At 45.9% G+C, this 21,209-nt stretch overlaps 2 protein-coding genes and 1 long non-coding RNA gene across 5 annotated transcripts in view; 2 read left to right on the top strand and 1 right to left on the bottom strand.

Annotated features, from left to right (window-relative positions):
* Positions 1-17,100, top strand: part of LOC311432128 — a 32,970-nt gene extending 15,870 nt beyond the window's left edge. The window contains exon 4 of the long non-coding RNA XR_014689835.1: positions 15,079-17,100. This is a non-coding gene — a long non-coding RNA (uncharacterized lncRNA). The remainder of the gene's footprint in view (positions 1-15,078) is intronic.
* Positions 1-18,621, bottom strand: part of ESRP1 (epithelial splicing regulatory protein 1) — a 28,199-nt gene extending 9,578 nt beyond the window's left edge. For 2 of the 3 annotated variants that reach the window (XM_084510286.1, XM_084510285.1), the window contains exons 1-12: positions 18,172-18,621; positions 17,820-17,948; positions 16,890-17,003; positions 14,278-14,392; positions 7,365-7,463; positions 7,197-7,251; positions 5,351-5,461; positions 5,129-5,261; positions 4,998-5,040; positions 3,396-3,697; positions 2,150-2,368; positions 156-354 (exon numbers count right to left, since the gene is read on the bottom strand). In XM_084510286.1, the coding sequence (XP_084366412.1) occupies positions 156-354; positions 2,150-2,368; positions 3,396-3,697; positions 4,998-5,040; positions 5,129-5,261; positions 5,351-5,461; positions 7,197-7,251; positions 7,365-7,463; positions 14,278-14,392; positions 16,890-17,003; positions 17,820-17,948; positions 18,172-18,303 (1,651 nt within the window). In that variant the 5' untranslated portion in view covers positions 18,304-18,621. The remainder of the gene's footprint in view (positions 1-155; positions 355-2,149; positions 2,369-3,395; positions 3,698-4,997; positions 5,041-5,128; positions 5,262-5,350; positions 5,462-7,196; positions 7,252-7,364; positions 7,464-14,277; positions 14,393-16,889; positions 17,004-17,819; positions 17,949-18,171) is intronic. The other variant, XM_084510287.1, reaches the window with a different exon arrangement.
* RAD54B (RAD54 homolog B) overlaps positions 1-21,209 on the top strand; it is a 224,973-nt gene that overhangs the window by 104,531 nt on the left and 99,233 nt on the right. The window lies entirely within an intron of this gene.

Below are 21,209 nucleotides of genomic sequence, written 5' to 3'. Positions count from 1 at the left end.
AAATAATGACTGCAAGCTGCTGATTTATCACAAAAAGGCCTTATTTTACCACCCCCATCTGAGACTCCTTTCCAAGAACCAGAATCAGAGTCAAGCAGCTCCAACACCTACCCGCACACAGCGTAGAGTATTGGCAAGACGCATGCAAAACTTACATGGTAACTTACATGGTGGCGGGGACAAGCCATTTCGATTTAAAGTGCCCCCCATTAATACAAAGTTAATCTCCTCAGCAGAACACTGAAAGACTTCAACATATCTGTCCTTCATTGTCTTCTTGTGACACTTCTGTGCAGCCAGAAAAGCTCGGTCTGCAGATTTCATCTGAATAAAAGCATCTCCCGACGGACGTCCCTATAAAAAAAGACAAACAGAAGTGTTTCTGGAGCTCCCGTGAAGTAGCAGCATAATAATGATTTGTCCTGTTAAAAACACTCTTCAGCCATAAAAATATTTATCTCCAAAGCAAAGTAGACTCTTGCAACTATCAGCTAGTTTAAACTCTCCCTGAAGTTTCCCCACTACTTCTGGGGAATTATAGTCTACCTGGTACATCTTACGGGCATCCTTCCAACTTGTGCTAACTTAACTGAGAAAAGAAATGCAGTCAAAAGCCTATTTTCTACTTTGTTAATGCCAATATGGGCTGGAATATTTTAAAATGTCACTAGCCTAAGGCTAATCATGTAGATAGGCTTGGTGTGAGCTTGCCAAGAAGAAAAATTAGATCCTTGTACAGGGCTGTAAGTGGGTGGGATACACAATTAGGAAGAGTCACTTTAGCCACATAAAGCTGACTTGAAGTAGCCAAAACTGGAGGTAGAGATCTGAAGCCAGCTCTAACTTAAGTTCTGGGCCAGTTCTTCTAGTTTCTGAGGGAAGAAAAACCATAGCACCATCCTTTACACGCTTGTTTATGATTAGAGGGTTGGAAACAGGAGTGGTGGGAGTAGTGAGAATATTCAAAAAGATAAAAATCAAGTAGTTGGGCAAAGCAGTACCTAAAAGAAAGGTGACAGCTTTGGCTTTGGGCAGGGATGGCTGATCGCTCTCAGGACTACACACACACTCTTCCTCCAGGTTCTTTCATTACTGCTGACAAAGGCTGACGCTGGCGTAAACAATTACTTGTGCTTTAGCATCTGCATCTTTTTATTTGTCTCTTCCAGACCTGCACATTCCTCATTATTTTTCATCTCTGACTTAGATATGGCTAGGTCAAGTCCTCACAGACACAGAAATCTTAAGACAGGTGCTGCAGAAACTCTAGTCCCTTCTCTCTTCCTATGCCCCTCAAACAGAGAAGCTTTACTCTGGGAAAAAGAACTAGTTTGCAGCCGCAGCACAGGCTTAGCATCAGTCAAAACAGTTTTAGAAAAAACATTTTTATACCACAGCAATCAGCAGAGCCACTCAAACAATCTCCACAGAGGATGGGGAGCTGCCCTCTCCTCCCCTTAAAGTCACAAAACTATGAAGATAAACAAGGAGATCGCAACATGTGCCTTTGTCTAAAAGGTTTTGATAGAAACTACCTCCAGGAAACAGTGTCAAGGATGAATCTATCTACATGTGTCAGTGAGCCACTAATCCACATGCTTAGCCATAGCCATTCAAGGAAAGCAGCACCACAGTTCAGGAGACTTGAAACTTCAGCTGTAGTTTTAGACTTGTGCCATAGGAAATCCTTCCATCTCAAAGAGGCTGCAGTCATATATGGCCTTAAATACACCTGAGGCAAAGCCAGGGGCAAAACACTCCTTAGTGAGTTAATGTTGACCAAAATTTCGTTTTTAAAGATATGCCTCGCATAAGAGGAATTATCAAAGCTGTTGAGCAGGACTCTTCAGTTTAAGCAGTGCAGGATCACAGCTGGTGCTATAGGAGCACCTCTAGAGATTGTGGCTTAGCTTTAGGCACCTGGATCTCAGCGACAGAAACCACTCTACAGCAGATGCAGTGGCTGTTACAGCGTGGTTCAAGTAAGCCCATCTATTATCAGTTCATTTTTAGAGGAGCGCTGGAGGCCAATTGATGTCATTAGTGTCAATCCCAAAGGTTCTCCCCTACTGGTGATGCTGTCATCAGGAGGAGCCTCTAACGCACACGTGCAGTTAGCAGGGTGTCCAGCAACGTGGCGCCTACCAACCTGGTGATTCAGCACCATGTGGACGCCGTGGGTCCGAATATCTGTAGAAAACTCCCCCAAGAACTCCAGGATATCCTCAATCGTGGCAGCATAGGGAAGGCCACGCAAACGTATGCAGTCTCTGACGTTAGTGGGAGGCACGAACTGCTGAGGTAATACTGGAAGAATAGGAGGCGTTGGGAGAGGAATGAGAGGCGTGGAAGAGTACCTGTTCAGCACCTGTGCAAGACAGAAAGAGGTTACAAAAAGCTTCCTGACTTATTTTTCAATGCATGGGATTGGTGTTACATCATTTTCAGTCTGGGCAGCATTTAAAAAAGAAAACAGTGAGCTAGTTTCTGGGCTTCAACCACAGCAGCAATGCTTAGAATTCAGACACTTTGCAGACAGTTTTTAAACTCTCCAAAATAAGTTGGTTCTTTTTTTTTTTTTTTCTTGGAAAAAAAAGTCACTTGAACCATAATGCAACTCTCAGAAGATCTAGAACATGAAACCGGTATTTCTACAGCAGTTTTATTGTGAAAACATCCTACTGTCTATATAGTCACGGGGCCATTTCTACTGAAAAAAATATCTCCTCTATGTGAGATACTCACTCTCTAGGTGAGTCTATGAACTGGAAACATGCTTCACTACCAAACAGCCTTGACGTGCAATAGCACATCAGGTAACACGGGTGGTGTCACTGAGCCGCAGCATTAGAAATAAGGGAGTCACGCTGAGATTTGAGTAGCCTTAACAATAAAAACCCACCCAGTCAAGAGCTTACCAGCTATTTAATCGCTTGCCTTTAACCATCTTGAACAATATCAATATTCAGTTACACAGGTGTCAGATGCTTTTGCTAAACGAAGAAGTTATGGGATAACTACAAGAGTAGCAAGTTACAGCTATGTTTTCTCACTTACTGTCACCTTTCAAATGAGGCATCAAAATCTCAAATTTATGTGGCTCTACTGCTTTACACTACAGATGCTGTTATTATCTATAACTCCTGTTTGCAAGAATATCAGAAGACAAAAAATTAAGGACTCTTTTATACACACTTACGTATGCATATTTTGCACGTGTGTGTGTGATTAAGAACATCCATGCAGAGGGAGCAAACCCTTACAGAAGTTTGGACAGCACTCTTTCCAGTGAAAGTTGTCACAAGTAAAAGGAAGAACTTTGTCGTGGCCAAGCAGTACTTGCTGACACTACTTAATGCCAAAGCAGGACTAGAAGAAGCACATTTGCCACCTACCTGCTGAACTTCTGCTGCAGTGCTCCTGAAGAGTTCAATGTACCTTTTTCCCAGCAAGTCCTTGTGCTTTTTCAGCGCGTTCTGCGCGTACTCCTCGCAAGCAAACAGCACAAAGGCATCCCCCGTTGGCCGGCTGTCAGGGTAGGTGACAAATAGGACTCCCTCCTTCCCTCCTGTTACAGGGCAGTGCTGGCCAAAGAACGTCAGCACTTCTTCCGTCGTCACGTTGAACGGAAGGCCTCGCATCCTGACAATCACTTGGTTTTCTTTCGATAGGAACTGTGCAACCTCGTTGGAAGTGCCTTTAGCAAAAGAAGTAGAGAAGCACTCAAATTTAGGCAGCTCCATAAAACCCCGAGAGACTTTGGCATAGCTAACTTCTCCTCCCTCTCCTAAGACCATTTTAAGACCATTTCTGAGCAGAATTCTCCTTTCTGTGTGAGTACTGCCTCCACTACTGTTCACCTCACCCTTTTAACTTACACATTTGGCAGGCTTTGAAGTCACAATGTATGGCAATCAAGTTCCCAGACCATAATGCTTGGAAAGAAAGCTAGAAGGGCATGTTGAAGACAGCTCAGGAATTTCATCCTATCCTGAGGAAACTGTCAAAGTCTGACAATTCTACTTCCAGCACCTTTAGAAGACCATTATGCTCATAGATATAAGCCTACACTACCCTATCCAGATCTGCCTGCTAACCAATTCTGCACCTCAGCACAGTCCTTTCACTTACAGCTAGCGTATTTTGCCAAGCTGATATACAAAACAAGTCTGGTAGTGTCAGACATACAATTTTCCAGCATTAGCAAGCAGTGCTTTTACTATGAATGGTGCAACTATTACCAAATCTATCAGTTAGCCATCTATTCAACAACATAATAGCCTCTCCCACTCCAAAACCTTAACTTTAGATGTTCAGTTAGTCATCTACAACCCCCAGAACAAATTTATGTTAGGAAGCAAGAAGGATTTTAAGCCAGTATTGTAGGTACATAACAGCTTATTGGATCTTAACTCAAATTCTGTACGCTTGCAGTCATAAAGGGAGGGTGGCAGTCTGGGGGAAGATGAATAGAACAAGCTTTGCAGTATTTCAATTCAAGGTTTGGGAATAGTCCCCTTAAAATGGAGTATTTCATCTAAAGTTTCCCCTTTAGTCAGAATCGAAGATTTCATTTGAAGAAAAATCAGTTCCATAAATCCCTTGTTATTTACGCTGTGATATCTGTTTGCTTTTATGTGCAAGTCTCCACAGCAACAGCAATAGTCCTGTTTTGCAGAAAACCAAAACCTGAGCAGTTTTTCCAATCAGTAACATTTAGGCCCCCTCGTTCAGGAAGATTACCTTCTGAACAAAACTCATAAGCGAGATCACCTTGTTTGATCAAATCCTTATTTAATAGGCTGCTTGAAAAAAAGAGGTGGACAAAATTCATGGAACAGCTTGGACTGCCAGCAGAGTACCTAATTATCACCCACCGGTTACCTACTTGATCATGGAAAGAAAAATGAAAGACCACATCCAAGAGGAGCCGTTTACAACCCCAAGTTGCAGATAACGATGGAACAAACCCTCCCTTCTTATCCCCTAAAAATTACCTCCTGCAATTTTAAGGAAGTCTTCACCTGTTGCCTTGTATACCTAACGAAAGGGAAGAAAGGAGAACACGTGACTGACGTGCAATTTGCGCTCCTGTTGAGAGGAGGTCCTCAAAGGCAGTGTCACACACCTCAATGTAGCGATTCCCCATGTGATGCTTGTGTCTCTGCAGCGCTAGATCTCTGTGCTCTTCACTTACAAACCTCACGAGAGCCTCCCCATTCCTCCGGCCCTGGGCGTTGAGGCAGAGTGCAGCGCCTCCCCTGAAAGATTCAAGTCAGAGAGAGGAAGAACTCCGTGACTGGAGCAGGTGAAGCACTACAGAGGGAGAGAGAAGTTCTTGGCTACTAACTTGGCAATGTTTAAGCCTTTGAAGAACCTCGCTATGTCCTGGTCAGATGACTGCCAAGGAAGTCCTCTTGCTCGAATGACAGCATTGTCATCCACAAGCTCCATCTTGCTGCTGCAGGCACCAAAAGGAGAAACAATGCTCGTCACCAACACTTCTGTGACAAGCCCCTGCTGGGCAAGGGGGAAGCACTGCCAGGGCTTCCTGAGACCCGTGCCCAAAATCACAGCAAACAGCAAGCCCTGCTGAGCTGCCCCTTTCCCAGCTCCCCACCACGCTTGCCTCTTGAGCTCTTCTCTTCTCGAGCACATTCCTCGAGCACTCTCCCCTCCTGACACACCGATGTTTTGTGCTTCCCCGTTGTGTGAACAGGGTTAGTGCACTACAGTGGAACACTTGCTCTTATTTTGGGTAAGTAGAGCTTGAAGCAGAGCTGTGCTTGTAGTGTGCCAGCATGCAAGGGCCACTCGCAAGCTAAGACCAGATTTATTTCAGGTTTTACTTCACCCAAGGAGTTTAGCCTGAACGTTTCATGTCGAGGCCATCACTGTGCTGCTGGAGACTTAATATAGCTCCAGGCGACGTCAACTGCTTAGCATGGGAATAGCTCAGCCACAGAGAGCCAGATTTAATTGGTCATTACCACAGTCCCTTTTGTTCTCTTGCGTGTTAAAAACGCCATGTAGAACAAAACACTGACAACAGCTACCCACGGCTGCTTTTAGGGCTATTGGAAGGCCAGGTTGTTGCACAGAGAGCACGGGATTGATTAAGCAGCTGCCTCCCCTCCTACAAGGGCTGTGCTGTGCCCTGCAGTAGGAGGGTCATGGCTTTGGTTGTGTTTTCAGTTCTCAGGTGGCCTTTCCTGTAGGAATCTGTCCAGAACTGCTCCTCACAATCCTGTACTTTAATACTTTGCCTTAATAAAATAAGCAATTGGTGCACGTGCCAGTGCAAATAAAAGAGTGTTATCTTCTCTGATGACGTACCCCTATTGTTGAAACGAAACCCATCAGCTTCCACTTATTACCACAAATAAGACAGGAATCTTTTACCTCATCACAACATTTCATTATTGAAATGGAGAAAAAAATCTTAGAACACTGCTAAAACAAATAGCTGCCTGAACTAATCTCACTGGATACTCTCTGCCAATACTGTTGCTTTTTTTTTTTTTCTTGCCTCTTTTTGCTCAGAATCATTGCTTCCCAATATCATCTACCATTATGAGAGTTCATTAATCTGGAGGAGGGAAGTCAGTACTTGGGACTAAGTAAAGTGAGGAAAAATTTGTATTTATACATGGAAAAGCAAGATTACGTTTTAAAAAGTCATCAAGCATAGATGAAGCTTTATGTTTAAAACATGTTTGGGAAGAAGACAATCATCATAGCTCAAGCAATTTACTGGTAGCAGTCTTTTGTTTGGCACTGTATCTTTATGGAAATGCATCTTCCCTATGCAAGAAAAAAATCATCATGATGTATATTCACTAACTGTGAAGCAAATCGCAGGAAAAGCTTAGGAGTTGATACTAAAAGGGTTACTTCTGCAAAAATGCAGAAGTTCTTTGTTCACAGGAGAGCCCACTCAACACCCATTATATACACTTATTAGGAGAACCCAGAACTAACAGCACCTAGCAGGCTACAGCTTCCTTGCTAGGCTTCAGTCCTGCATCTGATGCAGTTTTCTACCCCCCTTTCCCACTTAAAACATCTGATTTACTTCCACAGCAGTGGCAAGATAAAATAAAAATACTGACAACATCCATATGCAGATTAGGAATACAGAGAAGTACTTTTTCAAGCAGTGCCTTTAGAAAGAAAAAGAGCAAGATGATACATACCAAGGCCCACTTTCAAATTTGTAGTTCACTCTTTCCGGATCTGAAAACTTGTGATCTAGGAAACACAGTACAAGTTATTTCCTTTTTCCTCAGCATACAAAAAAAAAAAAAAAAACCAACAAAAAACAAACAAGCAACATATAAGACTAGTTCATCACAGTCACTTACTGTATGGTTCAGATATTAGCGTTAAAATAATCTTCCCCATATCTTCAACTTGAGAGGCTCCATAGGGAAGCGCTGAACTGTTCTTGTCAAGATTTAAATCTTTATGCTGGAGTTAAGTCAATCATCACAGGATAGATTTCTAATTGGTCTCCTACTCGAGCAATGAGCTTTCATGTTATCCTTCATGGTAAGGTGCTTCTCAGGGGAAGATTTAATCCATTTTCCTGCTGAGATGCATCAGCTGCTCCGGGTTAGCTGCTGCCTTAGCCTCTAACTACTGCCACCTGCGGGAGTGTGAGGTCACTCCAGAAAGTGTCTGGGGACACGAGACCCCATCATAAGGGCATACATATTTAATTCAGACATACAAAATGCATGAGCATAAGACAGATCCAATCCTGCATGCAGAAGAGACTGGTGTCCTGTCCTCTTTAATTAAGATCTTTAAGCTCTAGAGGAAGATCTGGGGAAGGAGGAGAAGCAAACCATCAGCTAAAAACTCTAAAAATAAGAGGACATGCCACATGTTTTCTAAACAGGTAAATCCCAAAGTAGAGTAGCTATTTTACCACTTTGCTAAAATTCACAAGCAGCACCTGGTCTAAATCTTGCCTGTTAGAAGGTACAGGCTGGGCTTTGTGCTCTCCTGCAGCATTAGGAGAATCAGGTTTAGAGTTCATCACTGAAAATCCAAGAGACAAAGCAGAGTCCCACAGCCCACATATTTTCTGATCTGAAGGGTGTTGGAAGATGATAGCAAGGAAAAGCTCTCCTGTCAACAGAGAGCAGAAAATGTTGTCTTAGCCTGTAGACTGACCAGATACAAATACGTGCTTGAGGGAGACCGATTTACGTTACAGGTATCACTTTTTCACAAATTTTTTAAAGTTCACTAAGATATCTCCCTCCCCCCCCCATTTTCCTCTTGTATTTGCCCCTCCCTGTAGCATCAAACTACAGAACGGTGAGATTCCTTTTACCTCTGCTCCGTTTATAAAGCCAATTTGTATTGGCTTTTCCAAGGGTCTTTTCCATCCTCATCTCCTTCTTTGAAGAGAGAATGTTTAAGAAACAAACAAAGCAAGTCAGCCCCAACGCAGTTTGAAGTAGGACTTATTTTGTTCTCGCGCCTTATCACTGCACAAGATATCAGAGCAAAAAATGTACGTGTTTCCTAAACAGCAAGACCTATCTCGGCATGGCTATGCAGCAATGCAAGGCATTCAAAACAGACAAACACACCAGTTACTCACCCGCATTTCCACACAAGTACACAAGATGCATTTCAAATGCTCAGAGTTCTGCACTTTGGACTGAAGAACAACTTTTGAGCATCTCAGGGGTGAGGGTAAAAGTGTCATCGTCTTCCCGTGACTTGTGGGATGACTGCAAATCATTCTAACAAAACTGATTTATTTATTTTTAAATCTCAGGACAAGCCATCAGTTAATGCTCAGAACACTTAAAAAATAAATAAATAATAATTTCAACTGAACCAAACTCTTCTTCCACAGCAGGGAAAGGAAAGATGCAGCACTAAAACATTGAGACTGATTTGATTTTGAGACTTTGCTGGTTTTAAGTGTGCACTGAGTATGGAAAGTGAGAGGATTGTGCTTAATCAGCTTCAGATGTTCTTGTAAGAAGTGACTTATATTTAAAAAAAAAAAACCAAACAGAAGTAAACTAGTGATCTGCCAACTCCTCCACTGAATATTGTCTGCTAGCCATTGCCATCACCTTCCCTTCCCAGCATCTTTGGAATAAACTAGTAAAAACACTAAATGGCTTTCTTAAAACCAAGCTAAAAATCCTAAACGAGCCACATGAAACAACCCCAAACATGGTGTAAGAGACTACCACCAGTAATTATGGCAACAAGGAACGTTTTCATTGCACTCTCTCTTCCTAAGCCAAACACCCAAGCTTGTCTCGCCCCCACAGCTGCCTGGGAAAAGCTGGTGTGTGTGTGTGGGGAGTGCTGAAGAGAAAAATAATCCACAAGCAGGCTGCCTTCATCCCTCTCATGGCATCTAATCAGCAGCACGCAGATGTTTCTGGGCACCTCACGTGTCAAAACAGAGGAGGGCTTCTCCTCCTTCACCTGACACCGGCCCCCTGCAGCTCCTGGTGCTTGTGCAGAGCCTCTGCCACCCACCCGGGGAAGGAGAAGCTGCTGAAAATGCAGGAATTAGAAATCTGGAGAGGAAGAGGAATCAGGCAGCAGTTTCAACAGCCACTGGGACAAGGGACAGGTGTACGTGTGCACACATGCAACAGCTTGGCTGTGAGGGCAGGCTGTCACAACGAGGAGACACTTCAATACCTCCCGTTTGCAGAGCCAAGGATCCCTACCTGCAATCAGCTGCAGGAGGTGGGAACGCAGCAGGGTGAAAGGGGAGGACGCTGAAGCGAGGCCATCACACAAGGAAAACAAAACAAATTCCCCCTCTCTGTTTGTATTCTCCTCGGAAAACCTCTCACTGAAAATATTGAGGAGGTAGTTCCTAAAAATGCCCCCGTGCCTACAGAAATCGCTGCCGGGTGTTGAGAAGCAGGGAGACGGTTGTGCAAAAAACCTTCCAGAGCGATACAAACACAGTGAGAGGGGAGGGAGAAATTCATCAACATCAGTAGGAGTGAGAGGGGAGAGATTGCTCACACCTCTGCCTCTGATTAGCTGCAAGCAAGGCTTTTAGGCAAGATGGGAGAATAAAACTGATTGCTTTCTGCACGTGGAAAGGAGCACGTTTATAACAGCCTCAACTAAGTGAGAATTTTAATAAATGTGTCTGTCCACAGGCAGGTGGACCTCTGATCTGGGGCACTGAAAAGAAAGGATGCTTAAAAAATTAGTGGAATAGTGGAGATGCTTAAAAAATTAGTGGAATAGCCTTTAAAAGAGAATCACCACTTGTTCTATGAAGGTATACGAGACCACACACGTGTGTACACTGATTATTTAAAGCTTGTCCATCCTAGGCAATTAGCAAAAGAGTTGAATTCAGTGGCTAAATCTAAGCTCACATTTAAAGCATTAGAAAAATGGACTCGGCTGTATAAACCTACTACAGGCAATACCAGGTACACACAATCCAAGTGAAGCGAAGGGCAAAAAGATGCACTCAAAAACCAAGCCAGGACAGGGAACAAGGATTTTCCTGCTTGTGCTACCACCCCTCTGTAACACTCAACACGCTGAGGGGTGGCACATCCTATGTCAGGCTCATCTGCATAGCGTGGGAGACGTTTTAAACCCTGATTCTGTTGCAGCTTCACCTCCTCCAAGTGTCCTCCAAGCCTTCTTCCCCCACGCTGTCTCTCCCAGGGTCTCAACTCCTTTCTCAACCCTGGCAAAAGGCAAACTAACGCTCACTTGGCAGAGGTGACATGAGCACGTTACAGTTATGTTCTGCACCGATGCTTTTCCCCCTTTATTCTGATCGTAATCTTCTGCTTGAAGAGACTTAAATCTCTTTAAATACTATTTTGATTAAAGTAATCTGATATTACCTGGTTCCTGGGTGCTCCCACAGGATATACAAATAGCAATGCACAAGATTTGTCAGGTAATACCCATTAATGGGCTTTTCATAGCCAGGGCTAAGTCCTGCTGGGTTTAGCTGTGCTCTGCACGGCAGTTTTCAAAACATCCAGGTCAAAAAAACAAGTTTCAGTATTGGAGAACCCAGATCTTATCCAGAGCATGAGGCAGACTGCTCTGGAGCCCTGCTGTGCTTCTCCTGACAACACCCTGCTAGCAAGGAGCTATCCTCACAGCCCCAGCTCAGAAGCAAGTGGAGCAAACCAGAGACCGGAGGAAGCAATAGTTATTTGCCATTTAATGACTTCTGCACGCCCAATCTTGAGGCAAAGGATGAGTCTTCTGCAGACCGAGTTGCGAACAGTCATGCAAGCTTTGTTCACTCCACCCTGGAGGCACTCACAGCAGTGAAAACTGGCTCAGCCAGCTTTGCAAATCAAGAAGTGCAGCGAGTATGGGAGGTACAGAAGGTGCAAGAACAGCCCTGCTTCTTTTGTGTCCTTACACAGGCTTCGAGAGATTTCAACAGCACCAAGTCCTTTCCTTTGCCAGAACACGATCGTTTCTCCCAGCTTTTTTTGTTACTCAAAATTTCTCATAGTCGTCCCGCTTCAGTCAGCGTTGTGTAAGAAGAGCAGAAGACAGCCTGCCACGAGACTGCCTCCTGCACCGAAAACCTGCTGGAGACCTTACGTTAGGAGGCAGCGGCAGAGACAGCAGTTAAACTCGTCTCAATTCTTCCTCAGCCTCCCAAATGTGATGGCATTTTAGAGACTGCCTTACCTTGCATTAAAAAAAAGGAGTTCTTACTTTCTTTGAGGGCAGGGGCACAATGTAAAGTTTTCACCTGAACTCTTAGATTTTTAATGGTTTCATTTCTATACACAATTTCGAGTAGTATGCTGAAGGATTAAGTCCCCAAAATTCTTTTTAAAGGAAAACTAAGCCAGCAGGTTATTCAGTTTAATGTCCCTGTGTTCCTTTTCACCATCATGCAAAGAAGGCAAGCACTAAGTATACATCCAAGCACCAACTACCCAGCGTTTGACACCCCGGAATATGCCTCCTGAATGACTGCAGCAGGAAATTATTCCCTCTGATTGCTGGGAACCAGGGAGCACATTCTCCACCAGCCTGTAATTTGTTGTTTAATCAGACACTACCAACCAAAATAAAAGCATCTGAAAGCCTGCTAACGACTGAAGTGACTGCAGACCAAGGGCCAGCTTTCCCACAGCTCTCTCACCCCACACACGTTTCCTCCCATTGATCCCAGCTGTCTCCTGCCTGGGTCAGGGATCCAGGCACATGAAGGGACTTGCCCAAACTCATTCTTCTGCTCCCACCAATTTGTGAATGCAGATCTACACCTCTGCTCTGTGCTCAACCCCCAAACCAAACGCTAACAAACCTGGTCGCTTCCTGCAACAGTACCGAGAGATCGGGCAGGCTCTGGCACTAACCTGCAGCTTCCTTTCAGCTTCATCCACCAGCTTTTATTTTCTTCATCCATCCATCTCCCTTTCTCCATCCGCCCTCCCCATCCCCACCTCGGATAGGACGCTTTTCTCTCAGCCTCCTCTTCGCTACCTACCTGTCTTCGAAAGAAGGCAGCTGCCTCACTTGAGGGGAAAAAACCACTAGGCACAAAGCTGCTTGGGCTAATCCTCAGACTTAATCACCTGCTCCAACCAAAACTTTTATTTATCGCAAGCACTACATGCACGCACAGACTCTCCAGGTGCAATTAAGTTAATCTCCTCGGTGTCAGGCTGTGTGTAAATCGGTACATCTCAGCAAGGTGAGGGGGAAAGAAAAATTAGCATATTGGGCAATAAGAGGAAAACAAGTATTTTACTTCTTTGGCTCTGCACCCTTCTTTTCCCAAGCCCCTGCGAGGGCTCCCAAGCAGTGTGGGGTACGGACAATTAATTCCAGCCACGTTGCATAAACACAGCAAGTTTACAAATAATGCAGCAGCAGTTACAAAACAAGACAAACCCCAAAGATAAAAACAGAATCAATTCATACACACACCCAAAGAGAAGCAGATCGGATCTAGAATTCACACTCAAATTAAGATCACTCAGCCCAGCCAAACCTTTAGGACCCTGGAGGAAAAACTACCTGCAGTTGGCAACCAAGACCCAGGTGGTACTGGCAGTGGGGTCTGCTCCCCTCTCCCAGCATGTAGGGAGTGCACGGTCATTGTACCTTAACTGCCCAGTGACCCTTCAGCTGTCTGTGGTCATACAACTGTTTCCACAGCAGAAGGAAACAGGCACTCACATGGAGAGAAAGTAAAGGCATCTCTCTGAAACAGCTGAAGTAGCTCACTGCCTTTAACTTCTCCAGCTCATGTTTTCCATCAGAGCATCCCCAAGCAATGCATTAGGCTTTTAACACTTTTAGAAGCCCCCATCATCTGGTTTCTAGACTATGCAAACACTTATGTAGAAAAAGCGAAATAAAAAGTCCACACTCTTCCACTTAAATATACCACTTTGCTTCAGAGTAGGGGGAAAAAAAGTGATTTCTGCCCCTCTGCTAGAAGACATGCATCCTAATTTGCAGATGACGAAGCAGAACAGACAGCCTCCAGCATTCAACCTTATAATTAAGCACACGCACAAAAAATAAAGCCACAAACTAACAGAACACACTTACATCAATATTTTATGCCCCTCTCACTACAGATACAAAACCCTGGTGATCCTGGTCCTACAGAGAAAGGCTACTGTAATTCAGATGCCACACAGTTTTGAGTCTGAAAAATGCCAGTTCTTAATGGCAATCACTCTACAGATGCAAGAAGCTAGTCAAAGAAGTTATTAATAGCAACTTATAATTCTCAAGATCCTTTCTCTCTTCTTCCTCTCTCTCAGGCTGGATACCACGTGCACCAGCAGCATCCCTGCCTTTGAATTAAAGGCTAACTACCCCTTCACATCAAGAGGAACCACTCCCCCTCCTAACAATGAAGATGAAGAGGTCTCCCAACATTTACTCTTACCTAAAAACCCTAAAGATTTAATTAACCGATGCAGCGAGCAAGATTGCAACCTTAAACTCAGGATTCACACCAGCAACTTGAAAAGATATGTCACATTTAGCTGTGAAGTTTAAAGGACAAATATAAAGGTAGCAAGGAAAGCATACAGAAATCAAGAAGAAACAGGATTTCCCCCCATGGCACCACGCACTCCCGTACATTTTTATCTTTGTGAGAAAGCTCTGGGCAGCGCCGAGTCACTCATTGAGGTTATATCACCCCTGAACAGGTGTTGCAAGCATTACTCACACATCTTTGTCCCAAAAATCCAGCCGAAGCCGTAACAGTAGCAGGCAGCGTCTTTGTCAAAAGGATACATTCTGTCATGGCTGCGACATCCAGCTTGCCAATATCGGGTGAGCCAGGGCAACACTTCTTGAACTCTTTCCGCAAGTCAAAAAAGGAGTAGAAGCATTCAGGCAGTAAGATATTCTGTAAAAGCACAAGGTACCGACTGTCAGCTGGGGCAAGCATCTTCTACTTTGTCTTTACATACTAAACTTCCCAACTATTTCCTTACAATAGCTAGAGGGGGGAATAAAAAGACAACAAAATACCAAACCAAAATATTTCTGCTGCAGAGCAGCTCATATAGCTCCTCATAGTCATCCAAATATGTTTATCAACTTGTTTTTTTGCTTAAGCAGCTTCCTCTCTGTGATTTAAGAAAGAAAAATGTGCTTTCTCACTGCCAGAGAAGAGTTTGCTGTCATTACCAGTGCCTCAAATCCAATATGCACGTAGGAGAGCAAACGCGTGCTATTGCAACATTTATCATCAATTCCTGGTTCCAGCTTTTACTGCAAGAAGCCAGAGGGCACTCGGTTCGGTTTATAGAGCCAAGCAGATTTTGCAAGACTAGCAGAAGATGTCTTGGTTTGCAGACAAGGCTGAGTTTTCAGAGAGCAGTCACACTTCAAATATTTATTCCCTTAAAAAAATAAAATAAACGGAGCAGATGAAGGTTTGATGTGGTGTAGAGGTTATCAGTCTATGCTTGGTAACTGCTTTAATTACGGCGCATGAAGCCAGGAGCAAGCCCATTGAAAGTGTCAATAAAACCCTTTTTGCCCCACAAGGACATCTTTCACATGCTTTATTCCCTTCATTTGTTTCAGGATGAGGAAGAAGAAGCAGGGAAGTTATTTCAACAAACACAACCCCCCCCCTCCTCCAGACTTCCTCGCAGCCTTGGTGCTTGTGTTCTACTTGGCTGCCTGCAGTGCCTCTAAATCACGGAAAGCCCTTACTTACTTTCTGTCTAGAACAACTAGTTAGCATCTTGGCATTGTAACAGAACGGCAGCATATGTGGATGCACGCTTAAAAAGCCAGAAGAAAGAAGTTTAGGCTCCATAACAAGTTCTGCTTTGAAAACAGCAGAGCTTATCTTAGCATACAGACAGGTGCATTAGGCAAACAACATCCTTTAAAGACAAACTTATGAAAATGCCGGCGTGCTCGCCAGGATTGCCTGCTCTCATTTTAGCACGGCTATTTTTCTGCTTCCATGAGAAGAGACTGAGTTCTGTACTTCACCGAGTTTCCCTTGAAGCAGTTGATATCACTTTATTGTCTGAATACCACGAGCTGCTAGGCTGGTTGAGACTGGGCGCCTTAAAATAAACACAGGCAGAAATCACAAGGCTATTGAACAGATCTGGATTTCCACAGTACACGTGCCACCAGCCTCAGCATTCGGTATTCACCAGAAAACTATTACAGGTCTCACAAGCATCTGATTTACTTGATCTATAGGCAGCACAGAGGAAGTTTCAAATTAAGAATTCGTAACCAAACAGAAGATTTCGATGACTCCTGTCACTGTGACTGAATATATATAGAGAAAAAAGGATCCCAATCACTTGCACGAAATTAACTTAAATAAGAATAATTGTAGGGGTACTCCCTTCTTTTACCTACATCATTTAGCTGCATGAAAAACAAACAAACAAACAAACAGCTGTATAAAAACACAAGCCCATTCTAAGTGACAAAGCTTGTTGTTACACACACACAGGTCTGGTCACTATGAATCATGCTCATGGCTTCTCTGCTCAAGCTTTAGAGGTGTCAATCAATACTTATGGCACCAAGGAGTATTAAGAAACAAACACCCAATATCAGTTTTGTAAGAGCAGAGACTTGCAGCATTGCTCCTTCCAAGGCCAAGCAGCAAAATGATAGGCGCAGAGATCAGTAGCCGGTGGGGATAGCAGAACAGCTCTGCTACTGAGCCATGCATGTTCACAGCAAACCACAAGACCAGATTTTATTAATATTGAGGCAGTTAATTCAGGCCTGAAGACTCAGCACAGTGCTGCAACCCTATCACTAATGAAAATTAGGCAGGAGCTCGTAACACTGTTGGCAATTTGGCAACTCTGAAGTTATGGAAAACTCTAGACTAGGGGACTCGTCATCGCTCAGCCTGCCTCATGCCACTGCTCGGCTCCTTACAAACACAAGCACCGCCCTCGCAGAGTCAACTGAACGCACGGAGACTGAAAGCTGCTAAAGGTGAATGTAAAAATTTCAACAGGCAGCCAGCCACCTTCATCACGAACTATTTGGCAACATTCCCAAAGTGCCCTTTTTTAAGCCCATTGTGGCTCGCGCAGCAGTACGAGTGTCAGATTTAGAGCAACCTCTCAGCGCACTGCTCCTTTCTCAAACACTTAATTCACAGTTATTCTTCTGATTTCACTTCTAAAAGCCTCTCTCAGGGCAGCGCAGGCATTAGACATTGCCCATGCCATCCACGTGGGCAGGCTCGTAGTCTGACAAGTATATTGACTGACGAGCAGTGATTGAATCACAGAGGTGTGGAGGTCTCCTCGTACTACGCATTTTAAAGAGAAGTCGATCAGTTTCGCAAGAAAAACATCCAGAGCACACCAAGAGTTGGACTTCAGTCAACTGCTACGTACCTTTTTGGAGGATTCAGGATGCAGAACCTGCCTAATGTGCAGCTGCCCATCAGTACAGAAACAGAAGGAAGTACCCACACCAATGTTCAGCTCATTGCTCACGGACTGATTAAACTGAAAGCAGGAACAACAAAAGGCACGCATGTGAGAGATCAGAGCTGCTGCAGGAGGAAGTGTCATCAATCGGCAGTATTAAACCTGGTCAGCAGGATCACAGGGCTGGAACTCCTTTTTGAGAAAGCCTCTTGTATATTTGTTTCTTACTAGCTAAGCACATGATTACTCCCATGGTAATTAACTTCATAGGGAAATTGCCCCTTTTCCCCTTCCACCACGACGTGGCCACACACTCAGCCCACACCACAAAAATAATTCTTTTTTCACTTGCAAGAGCTCTGCAAGGAGACATAAAGCCGTTTGTAGAGAGCTGGGGGAGCACCCGGGCAGAAAAACCTCACAGACAGGGCATGTTGGATAGGAGAAAGACTTCCAGCCCTGCCCTTAATGAGAGCCACACACACCTCCCTGTTTATTTTGAGGCTTTGATACAGTCTCCTTCTTTTCAGAACAGATAAGTCACCATAAACCCAGCTTTTTTGAGGAGCACCTCCACTTGGCTTCCCTCCTACACTAAGGAAGACCCAGCCACAGCTGCAACTCAGAGCCCAGCAGGGGATGAGAGCTGGGCAATGCCCAACCTTCATCATCCTCTCAGGGTTCAACCCCACCTCCCGAGGTGAAAGAGCATGAGGCAAGAGAGAAAACCCCACAAAGGCCAACAGGGCCCAGGCTGCCTGGCCCATATGTGACTACAGTGCCCTGTGCCAGGCTCTGCTACCCCAAAAGTGAGTGGGGAAGGAGGGTAAACGGATGCTAAGGTGGCTTCCACCTCCCACCACCGAGGGACTGCGGCTGGTTACGGGCTGTCACCTGTCTCAACGCCTGCTCCAGCGGCGGAGCCAGCGCCAGGCTCTCCACGTCCACCTTGGTGACCTCCTGGCACTCGGCAGTCAGCTCCGGGTGGTCGGGCCTGACCAGCACGTCGTGAGGGCACCCCAGCTCCAAGGAAAGCAGAGGAGGAGTGAGTCAGCACCCGGCCACGGGCTCCCTGACCTGCAACCCCACAGCCCTGCCCTCCACCACCACCACCTGCTCCAGTCTGGGGCACCCCCAGCCAGCCCAGCTCCTGGGGCACCCAGCCCAGCAGGGGCAAGGGGAGCAGCAGAAGCAGCTGGGGATGCTCCCATCTTCTCCTCCTCCTCCTCTTTTTTGGGGAAAATACCTCCTTCGTCCTCAGGTCGACCACTTTCCACAGGAGCTGGAGCAGTTCCCGCTCATCCGAGCCCAGCCTGGCCCCGTTGGTGCCCGCCGTGGTCACAAAGAGGATCACCAGGTAGTCGGGAGACGCCGTCATGGTGCCGCCAGGCAAGTGGAAAAGGGCGAAAAAAAGAGAAAAAAAGAAAAAAAGAAAAAAAAAAAAAAAAGGAGGGAGGGGGAAGAGAAGAGCCCAGAAACTTTCCCTCTTCAGGTCGCTCCCAAGCCGGCAGAGCCCCCACCTGCAGCCGCGGCGCAGGGGGCAACCCCTTCCCTCCCCTTCCTTCCCTCCCCCCTTCAGCTGATCCCGCTCGGATCTGTAGGATCGGTGTCGTTTCCTTCCCGGGGGGAGGCAGAGGGCTGCCTGCACCCCTGGGAAGCTGGCAAATGGCTGCGGGCGAGTTTGGGGCCGCGGCGCTCGCTGCCCGCCCCCCACGTGGCGCAGGTACGGGGAGCGCTCACCTGGCGCCGCCTCAGCCCCGCCCGCCATGGGCGCTGCCACGTCCCGAGGCGGGCGGCGCCGCTCAGGGCCTCGCTTCTCCTCAGGGAGTGTGGGGGAGCCCTGAGGAGCGACCCCTCTGCCGCCCAAAATGCAGCCCCGAGTTTGCCGTGGGGGGGGATCGGCCCGCTCGGCCCGCCCTTGGGGTGCTACCCGCCGGGCTGCGCCTCGCTGTGGGGGCGGCGGGGCTGCTGGTTCCTTTTGGGACCCTACAACCGCACGACCCTACAACCATACAACCCCATAGCCGAGCCGGGACCCCACTCTGGCACCACATACAGCCAGGAGCAGCTCCTCAGGGGAGCACCGAGCAGGTTCGCCACAGCCGCGCAGCCTTCCCTCACGCAGCCTTCCCTCACACATACACGGGCAGAGGTGGTTTTGCGCTTTGTGACAACCTCTTTCTTTCTTTCTTACGATTTTTTTTTTGTTTCACTGTGAAATTTCTGTTTTAAACACGTGTTGATCAGAAAGCCCTTTTCCATTATGACAAGGTGCCCGAATGTAGGGTAAAGAAACAACACTAACTTTCCCCAGTGAAATCCCCCAGTAACACTAACTTTCAAACCCCATACTTCTTTAACACCCTACTTGTGTGTTTCTAACTTTGCTGTGGTGCCCCTTCCCAAAATATTTATCAAGATGATAGCACATATCATACTTCCCTTCATCGCTGCTCCTGCTGTGGTGCAGCTCCGCAGCCTGCACCGTCTCCTGCTACCCCGTGCACGTCTGTTGCTTTGGCAGCAGGGCTCAGGACACATTTCGGAAGCAATCTGGGGTTTGGGATCCTGGTAGCCCCCAAATGTTCAAGCACAGCTGGGTGGCCTGATCCTGATGCACTTAGTTGGGCTGTGGAGCGTGCTCCATGCAGGGACTGTCACCAGGGCCCTGCTCCATGGTTTATGGGCTTCACTAAACAACCTCTGTGTGGTGGAAAGCTGGCTGGAGTCATTTTTGACCTTTTTGGTGTAAGACTTGGATAATGGCAGTCACTGGAACAAATTCCTGTGTTTAAAGGAGGTGGCAGAAATGTGCCATGCTAAGCTGGTATCAGGGACGTGAGGAGAGCATGTCAGAGTCCCCCATTTTCTCTGTGGATTTGTCTTCCAGCTTTCCATCCAGAAAGCTCAGACTCCTTGCCTTACTGCTACAGCAGGCTACCACTGCATACAGTAACCTTTTTATAGGTTAAGCTTTACCCTAGAAGTATTTTTAGTTCCCATTATATCTCTGGGTTCTTGATTAATCAGTATTTTATTTATTTGTTAATTTTTGAAGCCACTTACCACTAATTGCTCCTGTAGTGGCATTACCCTTTCTTTTTCCTTTTTCTTGGGTAACACATTCCCTAAAATGCCTGTTTCCCAGCCACGGTTCCCGTTCCACCCTGCCTCTTTTATGCCTTCAGTATCCGGTCTGACAGCATGCACCAGTCGGTCGGGTTCCCATGTTTTGCTGCCCGGGCTCCTGGCATTTCGGTTGCTTCTCCCTTGCTGTGCGTTATCCCCAGGCCTGGTTAAGCATAGCCCGTGCATGAAGTGTCATCCTCCAGATGACATCAGTGTTATTACCTACAGGAATGTACTAGGATGCTTTGGGGCACGACGACCTCCTAAGGTTCCTCCCAGCACCTTGCTGCTGTGTTTCTTTCCTCTCGTACGCTTTCATTTGCTTGCCTTCCCACCATCTGTCTCACTTTCAGCCCCTTTGCTAATCTCCCTGGTTTTCCCTTTCTGGATTAGTTCTGTTTCCCCCCGCAGGTTGCTTTGTACCACTTTCTGTTTCAAGGCATTTCTGAAACTATTCACATTTTCCTTCCTGCTGAGAAGCTGGGTTTAACTCCACCTCCCTGACCGCAGCAAGAGACCTACCTATCTAACCACATTTTTATTACCTGTGTTCCCGAAGCTTCTTCCCCTCTCACCCATCAATCCCCTTCTTCCTTGTTTCTTTTGTTAATCTCCACATCCCACTTTCTCCAAAGCTTTCCTACAACCCCGTGAGTTCTGCACCTCCCACCCTGCTCTATTACTCAACAGGAGGGTCTTCAGCTCATGATACCACCTGCAACTCTGGTGTCCTTCCCATGGGGACCTGTGGTCCATGCCAGATCTCCCATGTTCCTATATCACTCTTAGGTTTTCTTGCCAAACACCAGTTTTTTAAAACTGTGATGGGACAATCAGCAGAGCTGTACCAAATCATTTTCTCCACTTTCATCAGTTATTAAATAGTGTCTGCAGATACCTCCATTGTTCCCTGAAATCGTACAACTGGCTGCAACATTCAAGCACTGCTGCTTTACTGCAGCAAAGAAATGCCAACTTGTAAGCTCTGCCAAGTCCTAAAGCCAACAACACCGTATTCACAGCCATCTGAATGTAATATAAAATGTAATACCACCAAGCATGGTATTACCGTCACATTCTCTCATCCAGAGGCGCAGCTGTTACTGCAGCAGGGAGTCACTGTAGATAACAATGCAGGGTTGGAATTCCCCTGCC

Source organism: Aythya ferina, assembly GCF_964211825.1.
Source record: "Aythya ferina genome assembly, chromosome: 2".
NCBI lineage: Eukaryota > Metazoa > Chordata > Aves > Anseriformes > Anatidae > Aythya > Aythya ferina.
This window is presented reverse-complemented; position numbering and strand designations above follow the sequence as displayed.